Raw genomic sequence first — 22,289 nt, forward strand, 5'->3', positions numbered from 1 at the left:
AGCCACGCAGGCTCCTAGGAACCATCCAGACTGCGGATTAAGGATTCACTAAATTTGAACAATGATTCGTGTAATGTTAAAATGTTGTTTACTGGTCAATCGGATAAGGCAGGTGCTTCCTTATCCCATAACTTTGCTCTCACAGTCATGAGATGGGTGACAATGTTTGTTTGAAATGGAGTGTGCAAATTTCATGTGTGTGTGTGTGTGTGTGTGTGTGAGACAGACATGGACGGAGAGACAGAAAGAAAGTGACTAATGTCTAAATATTCAGCCTTGGTTGGTATCACTTAATGCATGGAGTTCTACTTTACTCCTGAAATTCATTCATTGAAGTCAGAATTTCAAAGTGACTCATGCAGTATAATTTGTGTAATCAAGAAGGGATGAATGGCTGGACATAAAATTGTGTGAAAGTATATGTGGAGTGAGAGGCCATGGGTAAAATTTGGGGTAACCCCAAGTGGCCACAGCAAATTAGGGGCCCGTTTTGTATTTCACTCATTCAGGTATGTTTAAAATCGGAGTGTTTGACGTTGTTGCCAATTTGCCGTCGCCCATATAGTATTACAGCCATAGACAAATTTTTGACCTGTATGTTTACATGCAATCAGGTGTAAAATGTTAAAAAATGTAATCCCAATGTCTGTGGCCCTACTCATCTGTGACACAGACTGGAAGAATTTGTAAAAGCAAGCTGACACTAAGTTTAACCAACATGGGTTAGAGTTTCAAATCCACTGCTTGCATACCTCTAGTGATTTGTGGTGTCATTAGTATAGTGAACCAAATGAATGTATGTCATTTATCTCTCACACGCAAACCTTCTAAACTTATTTCAAGTTGGGCAATATGTTGGGCAACAGAGGAAAGTGTATAATCTCCTCCTAGCCAGGAGCAAGTTTGCTTAAGGACACTGCTGGTTCATATCATTATTGTTTCAAAAGCAACAAAGCGTTACTTCTTCTTTTCTATAGGAAATGGTGACAGTGAAATTCTGCACTTAATGGGCAGTTTTCACATAATCTGTACCCTGATGAAGGGATAAACCTGTTAATTTCACTTCATTGAAGTCCAGGGAAGGTAAAATTTGACAGCTTGTAAATCAGGAGTAGGACTTCAAACTTGATTTTAAATCAACTGCCCATCCAGCAAGTTGTGTTAAAATCACTCCCTGTCATTGCTTACCTCGTCATTAGATTTTAAAGGAATAAAATTAATCACAGGAGAGCTGATTGAAGCTGCTTTTAAAGACTTTCACAAGTGCAAATGGGTGTTACTAGTAGATCACTGAAGCAAGTATAATATAGGAAACGACCTCCGACACCAGTGAAAATTCAGCAACACAGCCAACAAAATGCAAATTAAAAGGTGCTCAGGATTTAAACCATAGAATTTTGATATTTGCAGTAATAAACTTTTGAAGGAAGTTACATTACAATTACTGCCCGTACAATATCAACAGATAAATAATTGGGTCTGTGTGCTGTCTAGGAGTTCACTGATAACACTACCTTCCTAACTAGATTTGTTGTGATAATCTGAACATATTCACATTGTTCCCAGGAGTTGAAGTCCATCATATTGGATCAATAATGATCAGCATTTCTACCGTGATTGGAGTCTAGCAGCCAATCTTCAGAAGTGAGCTAGACCAGCATCTCCCCGAGGAGAAAAGTAGCCTCACCACCGGGGAATACAAACATAACTATTGTATTCTTCTGAAGTATTTTCTAATAGCTAGGAGTTTCAGATTCTTTTTCCTGCTTACTTGTCTATGTTTATTGTATTTTCTGCTCCAAGATTACCAGGGTGTTGGTGAAGAGAGAGCAAAGTTGCATCTAATCACATATCTAACCTGACAACTATTTTTGGGACAGACTCGATGGCCCAGATGATCATTCACTTCCATATCTTTTATTTAATTTGTTTAAATGGACTAACTCAGGATCCCATGCTGTGTAAATATTTCCTGACTTCACCCAAACCCATTCTAACCTATGAAATAGAGTGGATGGAAAGAATGTGCTTATTCTCATGAACTGCAGGTTTTGTTCGAGACCATTCTCATTTCCAACTCCTGTTGTCTTTGTATTTCAAAGAAGAAGACAGCCATTTGAGTGCTTTTTCTTTAACAACTCAGCCCATAAGTTAACTTATTGACAGAGGAGCCTGTGTGTAATATGGAACATAAAATGGTGCCAACATGATTAGCTCCCACACCAAACCGACAAATGTCAGGGATTTAGTAATAAAGTGCTCAGTCAGGAATAGCTGGCTGCATTTTTTGGATCTACTAAATCAACAGCATTGACTTTTATTTGACCTGTTTGTTGAGTTGAAAACAGATCTACCCAGAGTAAACCAATATCATAGTTGGAAGGCAAAACTCTATATAAAACAGAAAAGGCAACCTAAGGGAAGAGATGGTTTGGGTACACTCTATATACATAGTGATAACTCAAAACATTGCGTAACAAAAGCCAAAGCTCACTGTATGTTCAGAGAGATAGAGAGTGGGATGAAATAGTACAGCCAATATCAGATAGATAATAAAAGAAACAAGGCTGATGACAGAAGGATTAGCCAGGGAAGAGGGCAAAGAAATGAGAAGCAAAGGTAGAATGAGAGGAAGCAATAAGTCAATAGAAGATGAAATTTTAAAGTCTTCTATAGGCGTATTGATAGCAAGAGGAGCAGCAAGTCTGTCTAGAGGCAGTCACAGCAGAGGAATTAAATCAGTCTATCTTTACCAAAGAAAAGACAATGTCCAAATCTGAAAGAAAGGAGTCATTTGAGATCTGGAATTTAAATATGATAGGACATACAAGAAATGCTATCTGTACTTATGGATAAGTTACCAGGTCCATTTTGGATGAAGGGAGTGAGAATGGGGGGAAAATGGTACTGGCAACAGTCTTCTAATTGCTCTTAGATAGAGAGATGATGCCAGAAGACTGAAGAACTGCAAATGTAACACATTTGTCGAAAGAGGATGCAAGGAACACCATCGGGCAACTTCAGTCAATTTAAGCTTGGTGATGAAGAAGCTACCAAATGATAACCTTGGACAAAATTAATAGTCCCTCTGAAATATGGGCACAAATAAAGGAAAGCTAGCATTGACTTACTAAAAATAAATAATGTTTAAGTACTCAAATTAATTTTTTAGAACTTAATGAACAGGGTTGATGCAGTCAATGTGGTCATTTCAGAGGACATTTAAGAATCAATTTCACTGGTGGACTTGGAATTTTCCAGATAGACATGGAATGTTTTTTATAATAATTTAGTAAAATAAGAGTTTAATTCTCTTGTGGGTGTGGGAATAAGGAAACTTGGAAGTAAAGGTACAGAAACCTTGGAAAGTGGTGGTGGAATGGGTTATGAAAGCTTGTAGGATCCAAGGCTGTACAGAGACATATACTGTACAAAGAATGTTAAAACTCTACAAAACGCTGGTTAGACCACAATCAGATGATTGCATCCATACCTGAGCACATTTTAATAAAGATGAGATGGTCTTAGAGAGAGAGAAAATGAATGGTAAATGGTCCTGCTGTGACATGGATTAACTGGAAAGTTTGGTATTTTTTAATGATGAATATTGGCACCCGTTTACTGAATGGACAATGAACCCATGAACACTACCTCAGTATTTTGCCTCTCTTTTTGCATGACTTACTTAATTTATTTCCTTAATTAATTTATAGCTTTTTATTATAATGTGTTGCAATGTCCTGCTGTTGCAAAACAACGCTTTTCACGACATACGCCTGTGATATTAAACCTGATTCTGATTCTGGTCATTCTCCCTGGAGCAGGGAAGGGTGAGGGGGAATTTAAGACAAGTGTTGAAAATCAACAAGTGACTAGACAGAATACTAAACTGAAACTATCAGTGGAAGGTTTGAGGACTAAAGTTGAAGGTTTCAGGTGACAGGAAAAGAATTATTAGAGACATGAGGGAAAACCAGCAGATGGTCATGATCTAGAATACAACATCTGAAAGAGTAACAAAATCAGGTTTAATCAGGCTTTCAAAAAGAAATTGGGTACATTTGTGAAGGAAAAAAGAATTCAGTGACTCAGAGATGATGGTGGAAGTCAAGGGCAATGGCCGCCTTAATAGTGAAATGGAAGAAACTTCTGTTACTCCTGCTCTAGGAGTTGGACAAAGTGGAGGGGTCAGGAGTGATAGAGCTGGCCAATGCTACTGTATCAAACTTAACTAATGTGCTCCTGTCTGCTGAATATTGAACAAGTGATCAGATTCACCCATTGATCCTGTTTCCTTCTAGTTATGTCCCAAGAAGGAAGCCAGTGAGGTGACTTGCAAGTTCAGTGAGATGAGTGTTTGCAGAGGTGGAGGATATCAGCTGCTCTGAAAGTTAAATCTAGTTGGTGTTCTGATCCTTTGTGTGGAGAAACAAGGGGGTATGTTTTAGGGAGGAGTGTGGGCTCGAAAGACCAGGAGAGACTTTCTGAATTTCATTTGGAAATCCTGGGACTCCTTTGAGTCATGCTAGCCTCTCATTCCAATTGTAGTCAGATTTTCCCACCCTACCCCAATGTCCCACCCCACTTCTTGGCTTTCCCTCTTGGTCGTGGGACTGAAGTCCTTTTGCTGGCTTCTCCTCCAGTTTGCAGGCACCACAGCGGGGTTCTGCAACAGGTTTTGTGTCGGGTTTGCTGTCATCACCTTTCCAGCACTTCCCCCACTCCCATACCCTCTTTAACAACAGAACTGTTGCTGGTACCTAGGAGGACACACATACTCAAAGGTAGGTTTGAAATGGAGCTGTACCTTTACTGAGTGCTGTCTGCATTACATACAGCTGAAGACTGTGGACATATCTGGTTTCAGCATGATTGAGCCGTTCAGAACCCGCTCAGTATTCCTGCTGTCCAGTGTACTTGTTACTATCAGTGCAAGGTCTGTCTGATTCAGTTCCCACTCGACCCTCCATGTAAGACCTCCTGGTAACATAGAAAATCTTGTTGCAAAAGTAATGCAACAATCATTTTTTTAAATTACAATCACCAAATCTTATTTTGATAAAGTCTAATTCAGTCAGGGAGTAAGAGCAATAGTTTTAACTATTTCAGCAAACATAAGTATTTTAATGAAATTAAAGTATAGTTTGTCCTAGTACACAGAGGGTTAAGTGGAATGACTTGTGATAAGATGCAGTGTGTCATTAATGTACAGATACCTTTCTCTCTTGCCAATAATACTCTGCAAATATTAATGTGCGCTGATTCAATAATCAAGGTCATGGTTTTAAATATAGACAACCCTTTACTGCCTTTCATTTTGAAATTGTTTCCCAGAAAAATAATTATATAGAATAAAATATCAACCTCCTAATAAAAGCATATTTTTAAATATTTAAACAAAAATGAACAGCCTTTCTTCAATAATAAGTGGATGGACTCTGTCGGTTGCCTGGATAATTATCAGGTTGGGTCCAAGGTCAGCAGTTTCCGTTGCTCTGCAGTGAAAACAGCAAGCGTTTGGCAGCAGTCATTCCGAGAGGGAGTTTGATTATCTTGCAGGAAGTTCACATCTGACCTTCTCAGCATCACACGTTTCCTGTTGTCTCAGACCTGATTGATATGTGTTGTAAGTGCACAATTTCTTCACTACCTGCAGCCTGGGCCTCCCCCTTCCCGGCTAGTGGCGATCGTAGGCCGCAGTGGCAGCAGGAGGCGCCGACCCCCGGGCTGCGGTGCTGTAATAATAAGGGGAACCTGCGAGAGAACAACACCAGAGTTAGAAGGCTTGCAACAACAAAAAGAGGGAAAGTACTTTGCTTTCTGTAAGTCTGTGCCACCTCTGTAAGAAAATCTGGGCAGATGCACCTAATCTCAACCATTTGTCAACCATGGCCCTTTTGGATTAACTCAGCTGGTTGATCACTGGTGCCCCGATTTTATACATCAATTAAGTGACTAAAGCTGAAAATACACGTATTGTTTAAGGACAAGCAAGTCAACAAATAATTCTGTCCATTTGCAGCATTTCTCGCTCATAACAACACAAATGGCTGGGAAGAGAACATATTCAGAGAACAGTTTCTCCAGTCAAGCACATCCTTGGAATTAATGCTGGTGGAAATTCATGGCCCTCAGCCCCTGATTTTAAATTAATTAATGCACATAACCTGATACTGCAGGGAAGGAGGCATAATTGCATAACCATCACCACTCCTAGCAGTAGTACACTTCAGGACATTGATCCAGATACAAGGTAGTTTGAGCTCCTGCCTGGGCATTGTTCACTTCTGTGTACAGACAAGTATATTCATCTGAAAATGACAGCAAATATAGACACATCCTTTCCCTATTTTTACCTGCAGAAAAATCTATTTCATTTATAGAAACAGACTATACAAAATATTCAGCTATATGAATAAATCTGTACCCTTCACAGATTTTAATTACAAATATAAATAAAACTTTCCTTAAGCAATTCATTACCAACTGCTGCTCAGTAAGCACAAAATATACAACACCATGGATAATATTAAATCCTTCATTGCTTGCACCTTCTGTTTTACTTAACACTTCTCACCCCTAAGCTCAGCAGTCCTCAATTCCTTTTATGTTATCTCTGTACACTTTTCCCTAATATTATCATTACATTTTAGTTGAAACAGAAGTTTAGATGAATAAGTAGTGCAATAACAACACAAAGCATATAGCATTAGTAAGGACACTTCCCTGTTTGGTGGGCAAGATGAAGGGCATATTAAATTTAGTGTCTTCACTTTGAACTCCTTTGACATATTCACTTAAGTTGAAGTTAATTTAGTTATTGCCATAATAATGTACCTTAACACCAAAAAAATCACCTTCTATTAAATTGCCTCTCCACATTGCTTGCTATCATTGTGCTCTCTCCTGGTAAGACTGACAGGTTGACCTAAACTGTAAACATGTCTGCATTAGAAGACTTTGCTCATTTGGGATTCTATACTGTCAATCCAAACACATTTAACATTAGACCCTTACAACAAAGGAAGACTTCAATCTCTCGCTGTGCTCCCGTTGAGAAAGGACAGTATTGAAATACCTGGACCCTAAAATGCATTATTATTTACTTCTACCCAAAAAGCATTAAGAATTTACCAGACTGAAGGAAACCCCTTGGAAAAAGAACCCGTCTGGGCACAAATCATTAAGCAATATCAGAGAATTTAAAAGTTCTGATGACAAAAAAGACAGTGGGGAGTTTCCCAAATATTCTGGTCAACAATTAACTTATAATGAAAGCATATCAGACAGGATCTTATTGCCATCAAATATCTTACAACATGAGCCAACACATACATTTAAGCTAAATTTGAACCTAAAAATTACCTACTGAGTTTTTGAAGTACAGTATAGGACTTTTTGTGGTATAGTACAATGAGTGACACAGGGTATTGGAAATCTGAATGAACTGGATAACTGACAGACAATCTCTGACAAGATTTTAGAACTAGGAGCAAATAGTAAATGACAAGGAAAGAGGATTGTGATGCTTTGTAGCTCCAGAAACAAATCAAAAGAAAAACACAAGAGTCAGCCTACTTTTTTTTTGGTGAGGTATGGTGGTGTAACTTATGACGTGGTGGTGTAATGTTGAATTGTACTTCTTACATATAACCCATATTGAATTATGTAAACAATCAAACAATTTTCCATAATATTACACAAATATTATTGAAATATTAAATACACTATGCTCCCTGCATAGCAATAAACTCTAACTCCATATAGAATGCATCTCAATTCAAACATAATATATTACTCTCTATTCATATCTATCATATAGATATTTACACACACATACAATATTGTACTATATAATACAACTACTATACAGACATCTACAGCATAGTAAGTATTAAATGTCCCATTCAGGTCTAAAGATTTAATCACTGTGGAGGATTTCTTACTGTTGTAGGATAACATCTTTCCTGACAAGGGGGATCACTCTGCCTGGCAGGTGAGACTTGCGGCTATGAAAGAATCTCAGGGTCTGGGGCTTCCTCTGAGGCGTTTGTAGAAGCTGACTGAAGGACTGTAGGAAGTGGTTCTGACAGTTCTGGGCACCTTTCTTCTCTAACAATTGACTCTGGTCTCCTCAACTGATCAATGTGTTGTCTCCAGCTGGCATCAGATGCGATCTCCACAGTGTAGCAGGGTGGTCCAGTTCTCTCCTTAATCTCTCCAAGTACCCACTTTTGATCACCTCTGTAGTCCCTCGCCAGGAATGCTTGTCCAGGAGTGAAACATCGAACCTCCTTGTTTGAGGAGCCCTTAATTTGTCTCAGCTGTTTGTCCTGCATACACTTCAGAGATTGGGTTTGAGGAGATCCAAGAGTGAATGCAAGGTATGACCCAGGAACAGCAAAGCTGGTGAGTTGTTAGTTGTGGAGTGTGCTGCATTGCGATATGCAAGGAGGAAATTGGTTAAGTCTGGTTCAGTGTCAGTGTCGTGTGTTCTGCTGACATTGCTCACAGTGCATTCTTTAGACACTGGACAAACCTTTCTGCCAAGCCATTTGTAGCTGGGTGGTACAGTGCAGATGTAATATATTTTATTCCATCCAACTTCAGGAACGACTGAAACTGTTCCATAACAAATTGGTCCATTGTCACTGACTAAGTGTTCTGGAACACCAGTCCTTGAGAAGAGGCTTCTTAACAATCAGCAGTGTGTGAGGCTGCAGTGGAGGCTATTGGGAACACTTCTGGCCACTTTGTACCAGCATCCACTACTACCAAGAAATTTGTGCCTATGTATGGTCTGGCAAAACCAACATGAATCCTCTGCCTGGGCAATGCAGACCGTTCCCAGGGATGGAGAAACACTTCTCTTGGCATCTTCTGGACGCGTTGGCATCCTGAACAGTGCATAGCGAGCTGCTCGATCTGCTGACACATCCCAGGACACCAGACAGAGCTTCGAGCCAACACACTCATTTTGACCGCGCCAAGATGATGTGCACATTTAGCTTTTACCTTAGTGAGACACGTGTGGTAGTGTAATGACATCTACCATTCATGTACTTCTTACATATAAACCATAAAGAATGCTTAATCAAACAATATATTTACAATATTACTCAAATATTACTGATCTATTGAATGAACTGCATAGCGTTCTAAAGGTGTGGGGGAGGATTCAATGTAAAATCAGGAATTGAAATAGAGAGAGGATGGAAGATTAAAACAGAAAGGATAAAGCAGAGAAAGGTTGAAGTCCTGCAGGGCTGACACAGGTTTACATTCCATGCCATAATGAGTATATTCATGCAACCTTTCGGAGCAATATGTTTACATTACATCAGGGATTACATTTCAAAATTTGTACTTTGGCTGTGAAGTGCTTTGGGTCTTCCTGAGCATACAAAAGGTACTGAACAAAAGCAATTCTTTCTTTACCCTTCCTTCAGGTTAAGAACAGAACCATAGAGGTGGGTCCTATGAGTATAATTTGCACAAAAGAACTACCCAATGTAACAATATTCAATAATATTCTTCAACAGTTTTTTGGGTTGCACACTTTACATAAATGTTTCAGCGAAGCATGTAACTAACCTTAACGGGCTGTAGCTACCTGGACATTTATGGTGTTTGATATATTATGGTATTTATGTTGAAAATAGCAACTATACTAAATCCTTAAGGATGGAAAAGACACGTTTATTTCTGTGCAAGAAGAGGGAGACTACCTCTACTCATGAAATAACTCTGACTTCTAAATTTAAGCTTCAGGAGAGTAATACTGGATTCTGAGTGAAAATATGTCCTGAGGATTCTTTAGCAGGTTGATAAATATAATCAAGCGTTCACTAAAACTGCTTTTAACTACGGGCAAAATTTCAGATACATTTATCACCATACTTATTGGTCTGTATGACAGTGGTGATTTCACTAGTGATGCCAATGTATTATTCTCACACGCAGTCTGATGCAGTTGTGTTGATAACCACTAGTTTCAGAGAGCATGAACACGACTGTGTCGGGCTGTGTATAACATGATATATTGGGGAACACTGATGCACTGGCGACAAGCATCACTGCTTTTCACTGCGGATCATTTGAATTTTTACCTTGATTTCAAACCTTATTGGACCAACGAAAAACAAATAGATGAATTCTCATTATGGAAGCACATTTTCACCCTTACAATGAGCCTCTAAACGTCACTGCCAGAGTATCCTCATTTTTTCACCAATGAATTTGACCTGACTTGCTACTTCAAACTCTGTGACCAAGTGGCACGACTCATCCCTTCAAGAACAGTGCATCATTGAGACAAGCTGCAACCTCAACACACAGACCATTTCACTTAAAGAGGTGCACCTGAAGCCAACTGCCACAATTAGCAAGAATCCAGTAACTTAGTCAAAAGGGTGCACAGTCCTTTGGCGAGTACTACTTTCGCAGGAAGATTATATGACATCATTATTTCTCAAATCTCTTCAACCTGTTTCCCATTGCACAGAGCCTGATTTCTATTCTCTAAACTGTCCTCCTTGCAATTGTCTCCGTGTTCCTCCAGGCACGCTGCATCCTCGGAAGCTAATCACCTTTCCATTGTAATGCAGATCTCACCAGTACTTAATCCAATTTGATGGCACACGGTGCCCTGATAATCCTGCCTAACATTCACTGTCGCGGATTTTGCTCAGAGTGGTACAATGCTCTGATTGCGTGCAGATTGCATGAGGAGCATTGTCAGAGGAGATTCTGGAGCCAAAGATCGAGTTCAACCTGGTGTGGAGTAATGTGAAGTGTGGCAGGATTCCATTGTCTGTTCGAAGGAATGGCATTCACATTGAATTAATTTCATTTCGCATTAGGTTGAGGTAATTCAGCAACCTCACATTAATGCCCCATTTCCACATTAATACCACATCCCCAGGGCACAGAATATTAAGGCAGCATCATTCAGTGAATGCAGTGAAGCTTAGAAACACAGGGGTTAACAAAGAGATCTCTGGAATACTTGAGGTGGGAGGAAACAAGAGAGTGGATGGGATTTTCTTCAGCATGGGGGCTGACCAGGGGAGAAGATGGACAAAATACTGCAGAGAAAGTGGGGTTAGGTGCTCAGCTCAGGATAATATAGGAATCTATCTTTGAAGGTTTCCAGAAAAAGACATAAGGTTGGTGTGGAGTTCAATGAGAAACTTAAAGAGATTGGCCTTGACAATAAATTCTGGGCTACATGGAATAGATCAAAGGTGGTTGTATTAAACATTCTCAGTCCAACTCAACCTGCAGTTATTTTTATGACACAGGGCACAAACTTACCTTGAGATGCGAGATGAATACCCTGTTTATTTAAGACTGTACTGTTGAAACTCTGATTTAAGCATATCATCTTCCGCACAAACGCTTTTTAATATTCACTTGTAGTGTGTCAATGGCCAGTTCAGCATCTATGGATCACCCCAGACTGATCTTGAACTAAGTAGCTCATTCAACCATCTCAGTAAGAGTCAACCTCACTAGTGGGTCTGGAGCCATCTACCTACAGGCAAGTTTGGTTAAGACACATTTGCTGAAGGGAATTACACCATACCACTTTAAACATACCCACAGACTTGGCCTCCACTTTAGTCTGTGGCAGAGTATTCCACAGATTAACTACTCTTTGGCTCCTTACTCCTGTTCTAAAAAGTTGCCCTTCAATTGGTAAAATACGTATATTCTTCCAAGCAACTCACTGAACTTATGGTCACCATTGTAAGTGTTTTAGTTAATTGTGTCTAAACTCCCCAGGCGCCATGATGGGATTTAAATTCTAATCTCCAAATATCTCCAGGCCACAGGGGTTTTGCCCCGTTCTACCATTCCCCTTGAGATCCCCAAGAAGGAGCAGCAAGAGAAAGCGAATGAGAGACCTTACTGCTCTCCATGGAAGGTGGTCCTTTTAAATTGGGTAGGCCGTCAGAATACAATTTGGAAGCAGAAGGGAAAATTGAATCTGTAAGCATTTTGTGAGGCTGGTTTGGAGTGCTGAGACTGTTGAATAAATCTAGCAACATTTACTTTTAAATGAAACAGTTAGAATGCACTTCAATAACACATCCATCATTCTCACACCATTTCAGAAACCCTCGTGGTTAGTCATTTTCATCAGCCATGATACTGCCAGGCAGGATGACCTCAGCCCAGAAGGTAACCTAGCTGTTAAACAGTCATGGGGCAAACAATCATATGCAAGGACCCCATACCCTTGTAAAATAGAAATGCTTAAGTAGTTGGGTGTATTAGAATAGGGATTCTGTCAGCTTGAATTAAATTCTGCAGTATAGACATATCGGTGTCAGTGAGAAGATAGGAACAATGCATCAAAAGAAATTCATCTTGATCTATGTCAAGTTAAAAGTAATGAGCTAAAATGGCACAGGAGTTATCACATTCAAAGAGCATGAAATTGGATCATTTTTCTTCATTAGATTTTGTTACTTGCATTTAGTATTCTTTTAAAGTATCTATTTGAACTCTCGTCCCCTTTGTTCATTTACACTTTGTTTTAATCACTCTATTTGAATTTTCAGTCATATCAATATCTGCACCATCTACACACTCCAAAACCTTCACACTTCAACTCCTCATTGTTGAACACTGAAATGGGCAGCCACGATGAGTCATCATGACTTGGAAAGTCATATATCACCCGAGACCTATGGGTCAGCCATTGTTAAGCGGGCAAAGAAAGAATTGGACACACTGTTTGTGTCATGTTGTATTGGAAATATAAATGGGAATTATTATTGTCAGGAAGATATATTCTCTTGTTTCTTAACCAGGATTTTAAAACAATTCATGGGGTGAAAAGATAGGCACTCAAAGAAAATGCTCCATGATGGATTTTTGGCCAACAAGTATGATATTGAGTGCAGGTCGGTGGGACTAGGTGAGAGTAAGCGTTCGGCATGGACTAGAAGGGCCAAGATGGCCTGTTTCTGTGCTGTAATTGTTGCATGGTTACACGGTAAAACAAAGAGCCTATGCCATTCACAAGTACATGAATGATATGTGGAGGAGCTCATGGACAGTATACTAATGGATCTATTGATGGTAAAGAAGCAGAGTAGAATAAGTCAGTCTTAGAATAATGTGTGTTTGGAGTGAGTAACAAATAATATCTCACGGCATGATTATGAAATAGGATATGACTAGTTTAAATAATAAGAACAGCCAAACCTCATCCATTCTGTGCCCTTCACTTCCCAAAGCACATATAGTAAATCTAGACTTTACTCCATGACTACTTGCTTATATTATTTTTAGAAATTATATGTTTTTATTAGGTGAGGGAAAATTGATTGCGCAAGTGAAATATTTAATTTTGAAGTGCAATAGCTGTCTGACAATAGCGATTACAAGCCAAGTCATAAAAATACCTATACATTGTTAACACAAAATCACGTGGAAATTTCAGAGAATGCCAGGGAATTGTAAAAGGATCCCTTGACCACTGAACATACAGATAATTCAGAAAAAGACCACGGTGAATGCTGGAAACCATATCTATTCAACAACCTATCTCTATCCAATATTTTGAAATATATGACTTTTAGAATGTAAGCGTTAGTGGCAAGGACACTAGGGAATATTTACTGCTGTCTCCAGTCACCTTTGAAAGCTCAGAATACACGGCTATGGTAGACTAGCCGCTTCAGTTCTGCTTTAATGATATCATTTCATAAAACGGTATTTGTCATCACTCACTATGATATTAAATATTACAGAATGTTCCATATTATACACTGAATCAAAGGTACAGGTTTTTATAGCATTTTCAATGCATCGTATTCAATTACACAGGTGATTTCAGAAGATGTTAATGTACAATATGATAATATTATATCATTTATACATTCTGATTCAGTCTAAAACATTAATCTATACATAGTACACCAAACTATGAAGCAATGTCTCCCAAAGTTTCCATGGAAAATTTTCCACTTCCCACAGTTTATCCTGTCATATTTAGATGGTGAAAAATGTTTCTGGCCTAGTCTGAACACATTTTGATACTAGCCATGAGGAGATAAAAAGGATAATTCAAATTACAATATAAAGTATATAACTAGCTTAAATTATATATTGCCAAGCAAAATCTCTTGACAGCCTTTAGTGAAGTTGAGGTGAGGAGTTGCAGGGGGTTGTTTAATAGTGAAAGTAATTAGATTACATTATTAGTAAAGCAGACCTTTATTAAAATGGTATTTAAAAATGAGGCTATTCATTAGGCTTATTAGGATTTATAAACGAAGATTTATAGTGAAAAAAAACCTATAATAGTCTCCATGGACAGATTGATAAACAAAAGACAAATATATATTTTGGTACAATGTAAACAAGATGTAATAATATGATTTGAATATTAAATATATTATGTGGAATATTTTCTAACATTTGGTAATATATTATGACTGTAATTAATTTTTTTTTCATTTACAGTGGCTTGCATACATTATAGCTACCCAAGGCCTTTCCCTGTAAATATAACAGATTAACAGTTTAAATATAATTTACCAGGAAATGTTACCATCTTGTTTGTTTGTAATGCCCCTGGGCTTTATAATTAGTTGATTATTTGATCAGCTTACAGAGTCCACTATGTGATGAGGAAACCTAGCCATTATTAGTGACCCAAAATGCCTCCATCATTTGGGAATGAGAGACCACTAACTGAGGCTTCTAGAGTTGTTCACTTGTGGGATCAGACAGGTTAGACGCTGGGAGGTTTTTCCCTCAGAAGTGAATTCCCGAACCAGAGAATCTCAATGGTCAACCACTTTTTATGGGGATGAGGAGAAAAATTCTAAACTCAAAAGATTCTGAACCTTTGGAATTCTCTGTAATTCAGAACCACAGATGTTGAAAAGTGATATTGAAAGATTTTTGGATAATAAGGGAACCAAGATTATGGAGAAGGTGGAGACAGATTATTTATTTTTGTTGTAGTTTAGATGAGTAAGTTTGACAGGACATGGGATGAGAAGAGAAAGAACATGAGACAGTTCCAAGACAACTATTTGCATTGTCTAGTGACCAGATATAAAACAAAGATACCAGATCAAACCCCTGGAAGTTTATACCTTAAACAACCGTAGGAATGCCTCTGTCACAGGATTTGCAGTGATTCAAGAAGGCTGCCCACTGTCAGTAACAACCACACTCCACAAATAAAAGGCAAAAGGGAATAGTACAAATGAATTCCTTGGTAGCATTTTATGTTCAATGTTAGAAAGATAAAAATAAAATAATATAAATACAATCAGCTATCATCTTAGTACCTACTTCACCAACCTGGAATTCCCCCATCCGAACATCAGTTCCAGTCCATCACAAACTACAACAAAAGGTAACTAATCTAGCACATAAAAGTGGCTGCATTTACTCATAAAGCCTTTTATAACAAATTAAGGTATATTAAACTGCATAATTTGGAAATTCTCTTACTTAATAATCCAGCATTGGGGAATCTCCAGGAGTCGTTATAAGTTGTATATTGCGGATGGGAATATGGGCTCCCAGAAAAATCACCTCCTAAAGTGACAGAGAGAACAAAGAGGGTGAGATGATGTAAAGATTATCAAGATAATTAATCTGGTTGCTCTTACAATTGAAAAATACAGTGAAGTATTCCACATTATGAACCAAACCATCATTAATAATCTATCTACATCTAGTCACATAATGCAATTAATATGTTTCTTAATTTTCTGGGAGTCTTTCATTAATTTAACTACATTTCATATTTCATGTAACATCTGGACTCACTGATACAAGAAATATGCTGGAAAATAAGTTGAAATTTATTCACACAATCAAGTAACTTACTTCACTAATAGGTTGTTTGTTAGATCATTGCCACAACATTTTTCTGTCTCTGTCTCTCTCTGTCTTTCATTGTGCCCTTGCATCGACATTGCCTTTTCTGATCACAATTATGACATCCGATAATCAAGATATGAGGGCACATAATGGTTATCACCGGCTTTACTTTGTGAATTCTGGACATTAACCCAATGCAAATAGCTTCTTCCAATTGCTCACAATCTAATTAATGTCAACATGTTAGCACAAGCTAAGTAAATACGTACAATAACCAGCTAAACCATTAACAATCAATTCTTTGCATGGCTTAATGACTTCATTAAAATATTTGCTGTTTTCTCTTCTAATTTAACAAAGTCGGCCTCCTTTGTTCCCTAAACTTTGCCCTACACTTCAAGACACACACAAGTACAGCCATTTTCCTCAACCCCTTAGCTGTGAAAATGAGGAGATAGCAAATTGTGTTGCTGTGCATATTAATCAGCAGGCGATGGGAAATTTAAACATCAGGCTGCACTCCTGCTCAAATGATTTGAAGCAAGCCGACACTTCACAATGTGAATCCCTTCGTTCCCACTCCTCATTCTCAGGGGGATGCGCCAAGGCCTGACAGGATCAGAGTTCCAATTCTCTGTTTTTTATGCCTCAGTGGTCAGGGTGTCAGGCTCCTGCAGTACAGACCAGCGGAGAGCTGCAAGAGTCACTGAGCACCATCAGATCAGTGACAGAACCACTTGCTTCATCCAGAAATATTCTGCATATCGAGCAGGAGCCAAGCTTCGCCTGAGATATGGCAGGAGCTGAGTAAAACTGAGGCAGATCAATGCACATGCAAGCCTGCCCCTTTATGGAAATACCACAGTCCATCAGAGCTAATTCTTGACAGCTGAACTCTTCAATCATCAGCTGTGATGAGAGGCCGCAGAGAGAGAAAAAACACCTTGATTAACATCAAGCGTCAAGAATTTTAAGGGGCATCAATTCTCCTTATATCTCAGCCGCTACCTGAAATGTTTAATGATTACTGATTAATTAGCCTCCAGTGGACCCTTTGTGTTTCAGCTGTAAAATGTTCCCAATGGGTATCAGAGGTGCTGCAGTTTGTTACTTAATAGCAGCCTGTATGGCTCTTAGGGAAGAGCTTTGGCATAATCACAGCGAATCAACATGACAAACAATAAACAAAGATCCCAATTACCAGGGATGTGAAGGATCCAGTTTTACAAGGGGTACGAAAGGTCTTTAAGTTCCACAAATAAAGCCACTACAGCTGAACACTCCAGAGGAGATGTCTGAATGGCTGATAACATCCTGGCAACCGTTATTCCTTCCCCACAGACTGTACAAGAATTGATTTTAATACTCAGGCTGGAATAATCACTTCAAGTACTGTACATCCCTATCATTAAAACAAAACCTAACCCAGCCAGGTTCACGTTGGCTTACACCTTGTCTAATTATATTCTCCTCTGAAGATAGCGGCTGTGTTACTCTGAATTTATATAAATACAACAATTCTGGAAAACAGCCATAAATGCAGGAAAAAAATGAGGGCATCCATAGGTTGTCAGGATCTGGACACAGGCAAGACTTTCTAATGGTTCCTATGTTGTGGGTCATCATGGAGGAAGTCTTCCATTCTTCTGATGGAGTCAAGACCCTGCCTTAGACTCCGCTGGAAATGGCTGACTATCTCCAGCATTTACTCCTTTTATTTCAGGGAACAATCATCTTGTAAACTCCCATCACTGTCTTCAAATTAGAAAGCGTAATTATCGTACGTGGGCCCTGGTTGCTTCTCACCTGGCTGTTCTTCTCATTTCCAGGCGGTACATGCAGGATCCCTAATATTGCCCACAGCTGAAGAGCAATGAGGCAGGGGCAGCGGAGGGCACATGACTAACCTCATGATACGCAACAAGCAAATGACAATTGCTCCGAATACAAGGTTTATTTAAAGAGTGGAAACGTCTTCTGACAAACTGCAGACACAGAGTATGCTATAAACATGTTCTTTCTTTCTTTGTTGTACTAAAGTCATTACAGTGGTGTCTCTGCACATCAGTGCCTTGCTAAATAAAAGTGGATGAACACAAGAACATAAATGGGTGTTGGGGCATTTAGCCATCCCACCATTCAATATGATCTTGATTGATCTTCCCCAGGCCTCATTTCCTCTGATATGCCAGTTTCCCAGGCCCCTCCATTTCCTGAACTATCAAAAATGTATCTGACTCGACTACAAATGCCCCAGTGCTCAATGTAAAAACTAATATGCCATTTGCCTTCCTAACCACTTGCTGCACCTGCTGCTAACTTTTGAAATTTGTGCACAGGAATACCTAGGTCTCCCTGTCTTTGCTCAACTGCAATCTTTCTCTAGTGAGATAGTAGTCTGGCTTTAGATTCCAAATGCCCATGTCAAAGACACCTCTGATCCATCATTCTTGCTTAACTAGGGCCTTTTCCCTAAGGAGAATGCTGGCTCCTATCAATCCTCTTAATTGCACTGATGAAATACCTGAAGCCTAATTAAGCCTTCATACAATCCTCACACAGAGGTCTAATAAAGGTTTTAAATATTAGAAGTTTAGAGGAGCTAAACAGTGAAGTATGATGACAAAGGATTACTGGAACATCGAATACATTGCTGCAAGGAAGCTCTGTAAAATTATTTTGAAGGGAATTAGCTAAGAATATAGAAGGATCTGATGAAAAGATGGGGATCAACTGGAGTAGTGATTTAAGGAGTCTAGGATGATATTGGCATTGAAAAGCACAACAGGGCTTCCACTATTGCCTCAAATAAATGTACAAAATCCTAAAATTGAATTTTGCCAGTCAAGAGTGAAGTATTGGTGAAGTATGACTGGGAAAACCGCTGTAATAAATGTATTAAAGCAAAATATTGCCAATTCGTTTGGATCCTAACGTTCTCTTGAATGGGTTGTATAATTTCAAGATTAACCTTGACTGCTTATACAAAAACTTTGGCAATTTATATGTTTTTTCTAAATCTTTACGTATTCATGCATTCATATCTTTCCTGTTTACTTTTATCATTTATATGATTACAAATGGGGGAATTATTCCTTACACCACTTAGTTGATCAAGAACTGCACAGCCTCATTAGATATCTGTAAGGCAGCCCAATTTTGTCCCAAAGACTTACTTTTCTACCTCTGAAGAAAATCTTTGCCTGGCACTAGAGCGAGTCTTATCTACTTCTCAAACTTCAAAGTAGATTTACTATCAAAGTATGTATGCCAGCTTCCTGAAGGCTGTAGCCACACACTGGCACGGAGCCAGGTTCAGCACTGGGACGAGTGCCAGTGGCTGCAGACTGCAGCTGTAGTGTCTGTTCAGCACTGAGGCAAGTAAAGCCTCCCAGAGTAGTGAGCTGAACACTGGTTTGTCCTCCACCCTCAATCTCAACACCTTAATCTTTTTAATCCGGCTCAACACTTAAAATAGCCAAGTATCAGTTCATTATCTGCCCTCTAGCCTGGGCCCCGCTGCGTCAGTCCAGCCCAAGGACCTGGTCTGGCCCCAAATCAGCTCCAGCAATGGCCGTCATAGCTGCACCTGCATTCTCAAGAGTCCAGTCCACTGAATATATCAGAATATCACAAAGACACCAGGTAATACAGATGGTTCAAAAGCATATCTAGATTTGAAATTAATTGAATTACTTATTGCATTATATTGTAACCCATCATGATGGAAGCTTTATACAGGCCTCCAAACAGTAAGAAAAATATACGCTACAAATTACAACAGGAAATAGAAAAGGCAATGTTACCACAGTCACAGGTAGATTGGAAGAATCAAGTTGGTGTTCGATCCCAAGAGGGGGAATTTGTAGAATGCCTACAAGATGGTTTTTTAGAGCAACTCATGGTTGAACCCACTAGGGGGATCAGCTCTTCTGGATTGAACTGGAATTGATTAGAGAGCTTAGGGTAAAGAAACGCTTAGGGGACAGTGATCATAATATGATAGAATTTACCCTGCAATTTGAGAGAGAGAAGCTAAAGTCAGATGTATCAGTACAGTGCAGTAAAGTGAATTACAGAGGAATGAGAGGGGAACTGACCAAAGTTGATTGGAAGGGGACACCAGTAAGGATGACAGCAGAGCAACAATGGCTGGAGTTTCTGGGAGCAATTCAGAAGGCACAGGATAGATACATCTAAAGAAGTAGAAGTATTCGAAAGACAGGATGATGCAGCTGTGGCTGACAAGGGAAGTCAAAGCCAACATAACAGCCAAAGGATACAAAAGTTTCCTTAGATATATAAAGAGTAAGAGAGAGACAAGAGTGGATATTGGACCACTGGAAAATGTTGCTGGAGAGGTAGCAATGGGGGACAAGGAAATGGCGGAGGAACTGAATAAGTATTTTGCATTAGTCTTCACTGTGGAAGACACTAGCAGTATGCCAAAAGTTCGAGAGTCAGGGGCCAGAAGTGAGTGAAGTTGCTGTTACTAGGAAGAAGATGCTTGAGAAGCTGAACGGTCTTGAGGTAGATAAATCACCTGGACCAAATGGACTACACCCCAGAGTTCTGGAAGAGGTGGCTGAAGAGATTGTAGAGACATTAGTAGTGATCTTTCAGGAATCACTAGATTCTGGAATGGTTCTGGAAGACTGGAAAATTGTAGATGTCATTCTCCTCTTCAAGAAGGAAGAGAGGCAGAAGAAAGGAAATTATAGGCCAGTCTGACCTCAGTGTTTGGGTAGATCTTGGAGTCGATTTTTAAGGATGAGGTTTTGGGGTACTAAGAAGAACATGATAAAATAGGCTGGAGTCAATATGGTTTCCTTAAGGGAAAATCTTGCCTGTCAAATCACTTGGAATTCTTTGAGGAGATAACAGGCAGGATAGACAAAAAAAAGGTCAATGGATGTTATGTACTTGGATTTTCAAAAGGCCTTTGACGAGGTGCTACACATGAGCCCATGGTATGATAGGAATGATACTAGAATGGATAAAAGATTGGTTGATTGGCAGGAGACAAAGAATGAGAATAAAGGGGGCCTTTTCTGATTGGCTGCCAGTGACTAGTGAAATTCCGCAGGGATTGGCGTTGGGACTGCTTCACTTTACCTGAAATATCAATGACTGAATGATGGAACTGATGGCTTTGTGGCCAAGTTTGTGGATGATACAAAGATGGGGGGGGGGGCAGGTAGTGTTGAGAAAGCAGGGTGGCTGTAGAAGGACTTAAACGCATTAGGAGAATAGGCAGAGAAGTGGCAGATGGAATATAGTGTTGGGAAGTGCAGTCTAGTAGAAGGAACAATAGTACAGACGGGGAGAACATTCCAAAAATCTGAGGTGCAAAGGGGCTTGGGATTCCTCGTGTGGGATTCCCTAAAGGTCAGCTTGCAGGTTGGGTTGATGGTGAGGAAAGCAAAAGGAATGTCAGTATTCATTTCAAGAGGATTAAAATATTAAAGCAAGGATGTAATGTTAAGGTTTTATAAGGCATTGGTGAGGCCTCACTTGGCCTATTGTAAGCAGTTTTAGGTCCCTTATCTAAGAAAGGTTGTGCTGACATTGGAGAGGGTTGAAAGGAGATCCACAAAAATGATGCTGAGATTGAAAGGCTTATCATATGAGGAGTGTTTGATGGCTCTGGGCCTGTTCTCACTGGAATTCAGAAGAACTGGGGGAGATTATTGAAACCTATCGAATGTTGAAAGGCTTCAACAGAATAGATGTGGCGAAGATGTTCAGGACCAGCGGGCACAGCCTCAGAGAAGAGAGGCGTCCACTTAGAATGGGGATGAGGAGGAATTTCTTTAGCCAGAGTTGTGAATCTGTGGAATTCATTGCCACAGGCTGCTATAGAAGCCGGGTCACTGGGTATATTTAAGGCAAAGGTTGATAGGTTCTTGATTAGTCAGGACATGAAGAGTTACAGGAGATCGCTGCTGAGAGGGAAATGGACCAGCCATGATGAAATGATGAAGCAGACTGGATGGGCCAAGTGGACTAATTCCTTATATCTCTTATATCTTTTGATCTTACGATCTTATTATTTTACCTATAATTATTTGTGCTTATGTTTTCAAAGGCTCCCAAAATTACCTTGCAACAAATGAGTTTAAGTATTGGCTTCATTTAAGAAATTTTCAAGATGGCCACACTTTGCTTGGTATCAGTGGGAAGCCAGTCACCTTACGTGGGCTGAGTCTCTTTTCTCTTCGGAAAAGGAAAAGGTAGCTGAGAGATGCCTGCTAATCTTGATGAGGCAAAATAGGCCTAAATTCTGTATTGACCGGTTAAACCAAATGCATGTCTCTGTGCATCATATATTCCAGGTATCTTTTGTAATAATCTCCATAAAATAAGAGCTTTCAAAGCCATGTATGTGGTCCATTATTACAAGGAACAATTGTAACAAATCAGATATC

At 39.4% G+C, this 22,289-nt stretch overlaps 1 protein-coding gene across 2 annotated transcripts in view; it reads right to left on the reverse strand.

Annotated features, from left to right (window-relative positions):
- Nucleotides 1-5,615: 5,615 nt before the first annotated feature.
- The window catches only part of pax5 (paired box 5), a 250,032-nt gene continuing 233,358 nt past the window's right edge, over nucleotides 5,616-22,289 (reverse strand). For both annotated transcript variants that reach the window (XM_063069223.1, XM_063069222.1), the window contains 2 exons: nucleotides 15,487-15,573; nucleotides 5,616-5,754 (listed from right to left, as the gene is read on the reverse strand). In XM_063069223.1, the coding sequence (XP_062925293.1) occupies nucleotides 5,678-5,754; nucleotides 15,487-15,573 (164 nt within the window). In that variant the 3' untranslated portion in view covers nucleotides 5,616-5,677. The remainder of the gene's footprint in view (nucleotides 5,755-15,486; nucleotides 15,574-22,289) is intronic.

Source organism: Mobula hypostoma, chromosome 16, assembly GCF_963921235.1.
Source record: "Mobula hypostoma chromosome 16, sMobHyp1.1, whole genome shotgun sequence".
Classification (NCBI taxonomy): domain Eukaryota; kingdom Metazoa; phylum Chordata; class Chondrichthyes; order Myliobatiformes; family Myliobatidae; genus Mobula; species Mobula hypostoma.